At 34.1% G+C, this 10,906-nt stretch overlaps 1 protein-coding gene and 1 pseudogene across 1 annotated transcript; one reads left to right on the top strand and one right to left on the bottom strand.

Annotated features, from left to right (window-relative positions):
- Positions 1–337: 337 nt before the first annotated feature.
- LOC124919618 (mediator-associated protein 2-like) lies at positions 338–2,298 on the bottom strand. Its single transcript, XM_047459892.1, has 5 exons — positions 2,158–2,298; positions 1,877–2,029; positions 1,603–1,681; positions 975–1,046; positions 338–851 (listed from the first exon to the last, which is right to left on the bottom strand). The coding sequence occupies exons 2-5, from the start codon at positions 2,024–2,026 to the stop codon at positions 475–477; spliced, it is 678 nt and encodes a 225-aa protein (XP_047315848.1). The 5' UTR covers positions 2,027–2,029; positions 2,158–2,298; the 3' UTR covers positions 338–474.
- A 3,718-nt stretch (positions 2,299–6,016) lies between these two features.
- LOC124940915 lies at positions 6,017–7,114 on the top strand (annotated as a pseudogene).
- The last annotated feature ends 3,792 nt before the right edge of the window (positions 7,115–10,906 follow it).

The raw sequence follows: 10,906 nt of genomic DNA on the forward strand, positions 1-10,906 counted from the left end.
CCAAAATAACCCAAACCAAACAACTTCAATGTACTAGAGAAATTCAGGTCAATTTGTCCATAAACACAGTTATGGTCATTCCCTTCACCCTTACAATTTAAAAAATACAAAATTTTCTAAGACTAATTTGCCAAAATTATGAAATTACCCTTCTCTCATCATCAATCAAAGCAACTAATCATCATCTAAAATACTAATATCACTACTACTTTATTTTTTATACTATTTTAAAAACGATATGTCATTTAACCCAAAATAATCCACTCTTTCATCATATGTTTTTTTCCTTTGCAAAAAAATTGGTTAATTTAAAAGAAAAAACTAATCAAACAAGCTCTAAAAGATGACAAGATACAAAGTTCATAATTGGTCTAAAAAATGACTTCAAAGGTTAATACTTTATATAGCATAAAACAGAAAATTGATATGTATCCTTACCTCCTTCAAGTTCATTGATAAATCCATATCCTAGCTCTAAACTTTCTGTTTTTTCTTTGATTTCTTTTCACTTGAATGTTGGAGAGAACCAGAGCTTTTACCCGACGACTGTTGGCGACTATGTTCCTCGTTATGTTTCCTCTTTCCTAGTTTTGGTGTCTCCCCAGCCTCAGAGACCGAGTTAAGATTTCTTCCAATATATGCTGAACCCCCTTTACTACTTGTCGATTTTGAGCTTTTTGACTTATGACTACTTCGTGTTGGAGTAGCAAAAGTGTGAGATGAATGGGTCCGAGAAGTTCCAGTTCCTGAAGATCTCTGATACAATTGCTTCAAACTACTGTTAACAGGTTTCTGGATTTCACTTGGATCTGGGTAGTGAACAAACGATACACGACGAGAAATCTTTCCAGCTGTTGTGAGAAAACATTAAAATCACAATCCACGAGATTAATAGTGTTTTGCAATTCTGTCGCACAAAATCCAGTCAATATTTTACCAAATGTTGAAACCTTAATTGGATTTATGCAACTTACCAATCTTTGATGAGGTGAATACATTTGCTTCTGGAGCAAGTGCTGAATAACTGATCACATCATATGACTTACCTGCAATATATTATAGAAAGACACTGTTTAGAAGAAAAAAACTGGTATTTTGTCAGGATCATGATCCCATTGACAATAGTCAAAGAAGTTAAATTGGAAGTGATTTTTGGCTTCACTTGGAGCATGATCTAGATTATAATTGTGTGATTTTTGTTTCATTCGATACAAAAATTATTTTCTGAATGATGATCTAAACTATTACACAGTTTCATTTGGAATTAAGATCATTTATTTTAATAAGTAGGCAATGTAGAAACTGGTATTTTATCATTATCTATGAGACAACAATCACAATTCCATAAGAAATCACCTAAACTAAAATTGAAAGATTTTTGGCTAATATTTGATATGAAGATTATTTTCTAGATTATGATCCATATTAGTTTCTACATCGTTGTGATTTTAGACAAAGTTTAGTAAATCAAAACAAATGCATAAATTTTCCAATTTATGATACAGAAGAATGCCAAATCAATTCATATACCTGTTCATTAAACCACTATGATAAAGCTATTTCTTCATACAACAAGAAACAATTAAGTATATATACACTTGCCTGATGAACCCTCAAAATTTCCGAGCAATCCATCGTTATTAAGCTTCAGGGATAGTTCTTGACCGTCAAAATCAGGAAGCTGCATTCAATCAACCACCATGGCAAACCAAGCTGATAGTGAGAATAAGTATTTCCTTTAAAAAATATCAATATGATATACCTGTTAGGTTAACAAGTATTTAACTTTGTAAAGTCTCTCGATTTAGCATACGATTGAAAATTACAGGGATAAAAAACTATGTAAACAGAACTTTGGTTGATTGGACGTTATTACCTGATCTTTCGGCCATTGAATAAGCCAAAGCTCGGATTTATCTGATAAAGCAGATTCAATAAGAGAATTTCTCTCATCCTCTAGAAAATCTGGTGGAGGCTTGAATCTACCTTCATTGGAAGTATCTAGAGTTTTGTTAACCGCCGCCATGGTCTAAACACAAAAGAAGTTTGAGATTTATTCTTAGCAGATAGAGAAATCTTCCAAGACGGTGAAGAGATTGAGAGAAAAGAGGGAAAACCGAAAACCTAAGCTCGGCGACTAGTTGAGTTCAAACGTACCTTTCCTCCGGCGTGGGTGACTTCGGCGGGAGGCACGATGGAATGTCGGCGGTAGTTACTGGTTTGAGTTTGAGAGAGGATTGGATCCGGGTTGTTCGGAGAAAGGGGTTACGGCTTACGGTAAGAGTGGTTTAGGTAAAGGGTTTGTGATTGTGATTATTTGAATTGGTAATCTAAAAATATATTAAGTATTTTTTATATTTTATTTGATTAAAAAATGAAGATTTTTTTAAACAATAATTTATTTTGTGGAGAAAATAAGTGTAAGTAAAAAAAATTCTTAATTATAAAAATAATTAATTTTGGTACAAGTTTAAATAATTTTTAAAATTGTCATAATCTAATTTGTTTAAATTAATTAAAAATAATTAATTAAAATATTATTTATTTAAAACAGAGTTGTGAATTGATTTTTTAAAAATAAATAAAAAAATATACGTGTACAAACGTATTTTTCACCAGAATTTCGTTTAGCTCGAAGTTTGGTGATACTCGAGAAAAGACTTTCGCGCTTCACCTTCCATACCCGTTTTAAAATAGTCTATACTTTATAAAGTCTTGGCTTTTAAAAATTGGTTGTATAACGTTTTATTTTAACCAAATATTCTTTTGATCCTAGATATGTACATCTTTTGTGTATTTAAAATTATAACAACGATATTTAAATGCTGGTACTAGTTGTTAACGATGACGACTATGGAGAAATATACTTGAAAAATATTAATTAAAGGCACTAGAGTTTAAAAATAAATCTCAAACGAACCTTTATCAAAATATTTTTTATGAAAAATATTTCAAAAATATTTTGAAATATTTCAAAAATATTTTGAAATTATTTTCTATTTTCTAAGTTTAATATTATACGACATAGTTTTGATGATGAGTGAGTGAATAAAAGTAAGTTGTGCAAATGTCTATGCGCAGGTACAACTCATGGCGCAAGTAGACGTTTCAGAGTAACCAGGCGTCTCAATGCTAGAAGACATCTTAGTGCAAATAGACGGTGTGGTCTAAAGAAGCGCGAGTAGACGTCTCGCTTCAACAGATGGTGCAATCTGAAGAAGCGCGAGCAGACGCTTTGCTTCAGCAGCAGTCTGAAAAAACGCGAGCAGACACCTTACTTCAGAAGTAGTCTGAAAAAGCGCGAGCAGACGTTTTGCTTCAGCAGCAGTCTGAAGAAGCGCGAGTAGACGCCTTGCTTCAGCAGTCGTCTGAAAAGTGCTCTACTTATCTGCATAGCTCTCCAGCACCGTGGATAACAGAGTTGGTTATAAGCAGATTGCCTAGTCAACTTATTACAACTACCATCTAGTGCTCAACCATTAGAAGGTCGACACGTATCTACAAATCAGAGTCGACTGTTGCCTACATCTCAACATCAAAGTACAACGTCAAATCCCTAAACTTATGAACGGTGGACCCCTGTATTTCCGGTACGACGGATCCCCAAATTGTTGGATTTGAAGTACGACGAATCTTTCCTGGTTATTCACAATCGAAGATTCAGAAATCGACCGTCGCTACACTTCACTATAAAAGAGATTCAGAGTACAATGGTGACTTCACCGGCACACACATTGATTTACAGAAGTTCTAGAAGCTCTAAAAGTTCTTCATTCTCGTACTCTCTTTCTAATTGTAAAAGTATACATTGTATAAGCTGAGAGTATATTCCTTACTGTAAAATGAACAGAAGTTGTTTGTTCAATAAGGTGAGTGCTAGAAGTTCAGAACAGGCAGTTGTTAAGTCCTGAGTTTCTAACTGGGTTTGTATAGGTGATATATAAACCAAAGTCTTCTAGTGGAATCCTTCTGGAAATAAAAGAAAGAGTGACGTAGGAATTTTATCTCCGAACATCCATAAAACTCTCGTGTCAATTACTTTTCGTATCTTAACGTCTTGTATCCGTAACTTCAAATCTAGCAAGCATTTCCGCCATTGAAACTGTTCAAAAGCTTGCGGCGATTTGTGTAGAATATAAACAGGTTTTAAGTCCCTGACAAGATTAAAAACGAATTGAAAGTCAAGTTTAACCTAACAACATTCAACCCCCCTTTTATTGTCGTAACCAATCCTAACAATATGGTATCCCAATTTTTTTAGTGTATGCTTAATCAAATTCATATGCATCTTTTTCTTTCTCAAATATTCTATCCATATGTGGTGTAATTTCTTCTGAATACATTTGGGGTAGAACTCTCGAAATTCTAACATTTTTTTTTATCAAAATTTAATTGACGGCGGCAACTCATAGATTCACTCTCAATTCTAGATCATGAAAAAATAAACAAAATGTTGGTAAGACAATAGCCATGAAAATAAAATGAAATTATGTTATTATTGTTAAATAAAAATAATAATTAATAGTATTATTTATAAAAAATAATAATTATATTATTTTTGAAAAAAATGATGGTTAAATATAAAAAAGATTGTACAACGGTAATGTGAAGTGTGTTTCACAAGTCGGTAACACGCTTCACATTAGATTTGTTGTACGCTCTCAGATGAAGTGAGCTCTCATGTCAAGCGCGCTTCACATGAAATATTAAAAACATATCTAGTTTACAACCTTCATCATTGTCAACTTAAAATAGTATAATAACCATTTTTTTTGTTTGAAGAAATCCATTTATTTAAAAAAACAATTTTATTCGAATTTATATAAGAAAACTGTTTGTTTTATATATATATTTTTATAATTTTTGATTTATTAATTATTTTTATTACCTGTTTAAGTTAATTATGATGGGTTAAATAAATATTTTTAATTAATAAAAAAAATATTATTATAATAATAATTATTATTAATTTTAAGAAAATTAATGTTGAAAAATATTTAAAATAGAAAGAGTTAATTCTAAAATATTAAAATTATATTATTTTTAAAACGTAATAAAAAAATGTTTACTAGCCAACTTATTCTTAAGATTATGAATAATATTGGGAAAAATAAAATTTAAATATCAAAGCAATCTTTATTTGTAATTAATGAATCTATTATTTACCATTCATTTGTTCAAAAGAAAAAAAAAAATCTTCATTGAAAACAGCAGCGTGCCTCTTTCTTATCGGGAAATTTGACGAAATAACCCTAATAATAGGCTTATTTTCAAATTTAGCATAAGCATAATAAATTTTGCAAAATTAACCTTTTGCCATGGGTAAAAGACAATTCTACCCTTAATTAAAATTTTGAGTTATTTCTATTTCTTTTCCTCTCTCTCCTCATTCTATTTTCAGTTTCTCCTCGACCGACCTTTGGTTTTCCTTTTTCTCCCCCGACGATCTAAGCGAAGCAACGAAACGAATGAAGCCGATAGATCAACTCCCCGAATCAACGCCCCGAAATGCTTTCATCATTTCAGGTGAGTTATGCTCATTTTTCTGTCGTTTTCCTTGCATGAATGCTGAAATGAAATAATAGTTTAGGGTTTTAGCGTTTTGGGAGGTGGATGAATGATTTAAAGTTTAATATGCATTTGTCGCAGGCGAAAAATGCATCTGTCGCCTGCGAAAAATGCATCTGTCGCCTGCGAAAAATGCATCCGTCGCCTGCGAAAAATGCATCCGTCGCCTGCGAAAAATGCATCCGTCGCCTGCGAAAAATGCATATGTCGCCTGCGAAAATACATTTTTCGCTTATCGGTGTTCACAACCTTCGTTGTTTGCGCGATTCTACTCGGAATCCTAGTTACTTTGATCATACACTTTTCTTTCTAACTTTTAGATTTAGAATCTCGTGAAATTTTCTGAAATCTACCCGTGAATAATACAACAAATCTAGTTATTAAGGATTGAAGTTTCAAATCTGTAATGCAGGTTCTCAGTTATTAAGGAATGATGCATTCAACACAAATGACTTATATTGCAACAACTTGTTGCTTGGTGATTACACTGTTGGTTTCTACTAAATTAGTCTTGACACATATATTATGTTGGAGGGAACCAAAGGAACAAAATGCTATATTGGTTATCATTCTCATGGCTCCTTTATATGTTGTTGTATCCTACACTTGTTTGTTACAATTTACATGGAGCAGTTCTTATTTTACTTTTCTTGAATAAATCAAGGAATGCTATGAAACTTTGGTAAGTATAGTATCAAACATTTTTAAGGGTTTTGTAATTCTAATGGGAGATTATTCCGTTGTTGTTATAAATGCAGGTGATTGCTAAGTTTATGGCGTTGATGTATAGCTATTTGGAACATATCCTTGAGAAAGAACATAGTTCCAGATGGGGTAAAAGGAAGAGAAATTCACCACTCGTTTCCAATGACTCTCTTTCAGGTGGGTAAAACTTGTTTTTTTGGGTGTAGTTTTTGAAGATTTTATTTCCTCTGTTTTAAAGATGTGGTTCTTTTTATACTAATTGCAGCCCATACAGTTCGGTTGAATCACCAATCGCTAAAGCTTCTAAAGTAGTGGACATGGCAGTTTGTATGTTCAATCTTGATGATAGTTCTTCAAAGAATGAGAATATATCCGAGTTGGATTAACTGGACATTCACTATTATCTTAAACGTTTCAGTCTCACTTGCCTTGTATTCTCTTGTGATCTTTTACCATGTGTTTGATAAAGAATTGAAACCACACAGCCCTCTAGCGAAATTCTTGTGCATCAAGGGAATTGTCTTCTTCTGTTTCTGGCAGGTAATATTCTAACCTTCCGTTTGAATATGGATCCAAATCATTATATTTGTGAATCATTCAATCTATTGTGTACAAACAAAACAGGGGATTGTGCTTGAGATTCTAGCTGCCATGGGGTAATAAAATCCCATCATATTTGGATTGATGTGGAGCAAATTGAAGAGCCGTATCAGAATTTGTTGGTGTGTCTGGAGATGGGTTTTTTCCCATTATTCAGTAGTACGTTTACAATGTCGACCCCTATAGAATTGGTGTTGTATCATCTTCATCGTCAATTAAGGAGAAGAAGAAAGTCAAGTAGTTTCATCTCGTTTGTATTCTGTCGTGGGAAGATGATGAATTATATAACTTTGTTCTATTTTTGTTAATTATGTTGTGGGATGTAACTTGTGTTTGTCTTGGATTTTATTAAGATCTTGAGATTTTTGTTAAAATAAATTATCAAATAAATAAAACATATATTATATCATCTGAGTAAGTTACCAAAAAAATAGAGACATATTAAGTTTAATTTATGTTAAATGATGATTATATTAAAAAAAGTTCCTCTATGCCTTTTGTAGCGAGTATGAAGACAAAAGAAAGATCAATCATAAATCCAAAAGAAAAAAGATGCATCCAAATTATTCTAGTGTGTTCTACTTATGTCATATTGTTTCAATCATATTTTTCTTTTAAACATCTTTGACGAGTTTGTTTAATACCTTTTACAATATCCCAGTGTAGGAACAAAAACAAAAGGTGTCTGTCCTGTTTTACTAAGTAGTTTACTATCACAAAGACTCAGCTATCGTCAAGCTAGTTTCCATCATAGATTAAAATCCAGATTGATTTGATTCCAAAGGAGAAGTGAGTCAACACATAATGCAACAATTGTAGAATGACTGAACTTATGGAGTATTAGATGAATTGTGAACCTTTATGGAGCTAGTTCAACTGACAAGATTTCTCTAAGCAATGTACGTAGAAGAGACATAGATCCAATATACACACATATATATATATATATATATATATATGATTTTCAGTGATCAACTAAGATATTATTATCACCAAATGATAAGAAAGAAAGAACAAATTTTAAGTATAAATTCACTCAATTCTCACGAGCAAAAACTTTTATCTTTCACGAGGATTTACTAGCTGCGAGAAAACAGCACTTGTCGCCACATCTTCCTCCCCATAACTCGCACCCTCCACCCTACTTGCGCTGTTGTTATCAAACGCCTCCATAGGTGGAGAATTCAATGCAATTCCTTGAATATGGTTCGTGTTGTTGTCTTCCGGTTCCGTCAGAGCCGATAGCCGATGAAGATTCCTCAAGCTAGAGGCGTACTCCAAATTCCACAAAACATCTCCAATTGACGGTCTGTCAACCCCATGCTCCTCTAGACATTTGTCCCCTGTATCACTGTACTTCTTTAGGGAAGCAGGGTTCACTTTCCTTGAAAAAACAAAGAAAAAAATGATTCTTTATCTTACAAAACACAAAGGATAATAACATTTTACTTCATTTTTTGCTCAACAACAAGAACTCAACATATGCAAATGTAATTTTCGCAGGCGACAGATGCGTAATTTTCGCAGGCGACAGATGCATATTCGCAAGCGACAGATGCATATTCGCAGACGACAGATGCATATTCGTCTGCGGCATATGCATTTTCGCCTGCGACGCCTACGACAAATGCATATTAAACCCTAAACCATTCAGTCACCATTTAAAATCTTAAACCAAACCCTAAACTCTAAACCAATCTTTCATTTCAGCATTATTGCAAGGAAAACGGTGGAAAAACGGGCATAACTCACCTGAAATGATGAAGGCGTTCCGGCGTCGCCTCGGGGAGTTGATCGATCGGCTTCCTTCGTTTCGTTGTTTCGCTTGGATTCGGAAGAGAAACTGAAATGGGACAAACTGAAATGAGAGAAAAGAAACCAAAGGATCGGTCTAGGAGAAACTGAAAGAGAAGGAAGAGAGAGAGGAAAAGAAACATAAATAACCCAAATTTTTAATTAAGGGTAGAATTGTCTTTTACCCATGGCAAAAGGTTAATTTTACAAAATTTATCATGCCTATGCTAAATTTGGAAATAAGCCTATTATCAGGATTATTTCGTCAAATTTCTCTTCTTATCTTTGGGCTAAAAATTAACTTTTTTTTTTTAATCTTTTTACCCAGTGATGTCTCATCGTGTTTGAGGTGCAGTAACTGAAACATTTTCTTTGAATTATTGGATCTCATTTCAGGCCTCTTTAATTCTATTGGTACCCAAAATCGAAAGCTTGGTTCCAACCCGAGATAGTGCCCCCATCGAAATGCAAAATAAATACCCGAAGTTTCGAACCGATTGATTCGGTTACTTCGGGTATCTGAATCATCGGGCCAGCACTGCAATGCCTACTTTGGTCCGAGAATGCCAGACACAAGTCACGACCTACCTGTTGAACTGTTTCTTGGGTGGGAACTGGGAGATCATCTTTGCGAAAGCATTGGGACGGAATTATTTTCGGCTGCATTGGGATGAGCTATCTTTCTGGGTATATCAAGAGGAAAGTGTTCTTAAAGGCATCGCCTCAGTGCCCTTTTCCTGACGCTTGGATTGGAAATGCGCTCAAGACTGGCTTATTTGAATACGGTTGTGTTCAATTTAATAACAATCCCGGTGTCAGTATGATAATGGTGATGTCAGCGATATGAAAGATGGGTGGAAGCAATGAATTTAAGATATTCTGGCAAATAAGATATGTTTAAGGTTGACAGTAGCTCCACATACTGCCGGAAATAGATTTGTTCCAGTGGGTGATTTGAATAGTAGAGGACATCCCACGATTAAGGGTCCTGACAAGTATGGAGGTGTGATGTTTTGGTCAAAGTACTATGATGATCACACTAGATACATACTGATTATCTTCTATCAAGGCCCATGGCTAAAGCATTCAAATTTTGGTTTGTATCATCTACATGATGTTTTTCACAATGTCATCTCATATGTATATTTGGTGGAATAATATTATGTATGGTCTCTTTTATTAAGCAGTGGATCCTAATTTGAACCTATCTGAAAATCCCAGTCATATAATGTTCATGTTTATGTCAATCCATACAAGAGTACAAAAACCATAATTCTCTTTAAATCAGCTAACATTCTCTATAACAAATTGTGAATTATATATTATTGAAACAAACCCAAGACCCAGTTACAAATGAAACATAAAACAAAAACCCAAAAAAGAATGCCCAAATTGAGGTGAAAAATCAACATTACCCAAGTGATCTGAGTCTTTGCGAGATAAGACTTCAAAATTAAGATGAAATAACTAAAACCCAGATCAGAAAAAGACTCGAGATCGATGATATTACTAGAACCAAGAGAAGAAAATGAGTGACTAACTTGATATATCTATATTCATTCTAGATTGTCCAGCCGCCGACGGATCTGGGTTTCCACGTCTGAAGTATTGAGTCATTGTACTTGGACGGCAAAGCTACCGATCTTTTCTTCCTTATCGGCGTCGAATTCGATTCATCGTGAACATCTTCAACTCTTTCCTTCTTCTCATCGTTACACAACAACTGGGTCATCGTGAATATATTGAAATTGAGAACTCCTTTTCTTCTTCTTCGCCTGATGAGGACTCTTCTTTGCGCGTATGGAATACCCACCACGGATCCGGATGAAACTTGTTGAATCGCCTTGACTAGAAGATCTAGGCCTCGGCATCGGTTGGAACATGAAGGGAAATCAGAAGAACCGGAAGAAGAGGATATTGAATTGTTGGAAGGCAATTGGGTATTGGTGATGGAAGAGTGAAATGAGGAACACGAAGAAGTAGATGAAGCATCCGAAGCCGAATTCTCTGCGAATATTAGATTACGCATTCTTCTTCCTATGAATGAGCTTGTGTAGTAGATGAGATCTGAGCTTTGAAGGAGGAAGCTATTATGGGTTATATGGCGAGAATGAGAAAGCCCGTTGTCTTCTAGTATATATGTAAGTGGTAATTTTGAGGAGGTCCATTATTTTCTTGTCTTACTATTTTCATTTTGTGAAAATTGGGAGAATAAGAGAAAGAAAAATCAAAACCGGAT

The sequence above is a fragment of the Impatiens glandulifera genome, chromosome 1 (assembly GCF_907164915.1).
Source record: "Impatiens glandulifera chromosome 1, dImpGla2.1, whole genome shotgun sequence".
NCBI classification, from domain to species: Eukaryota; Viridiplantae; Streptophyta; class Magnoliopsida; order Ericales; family Balsaminaceae; genus Impatiens; species Impatiens glandulifera.

What these genes read in the sequence shown, in the direction of transcription:
- LOC124919618 (XM_047459892.1), bottom strand. Translation starts at nt 2,026, where the DNA reads ATGGCGGCGGTTAACAAAACTCTAGATACTTCCAATGAAGGTAGATTC. An exon ending in TTCAATGGCCGAAAGATCAG is followed by an intron (nt 1,682 to 1,876) that starts GTAATAACGTCC and finishes GATTGAATGCAG; the next exon opens with CTTCCTGATTTTGACGGTCA. An exon ending in AAATTTTGAGGGTTCATCAG is followed by an intron (nt 1,047 to 1,602) that starts GCAAGTGTATAT and finishes AATATATTGCAG; the next exon opens with GTAAGTCATATGATGTGATC.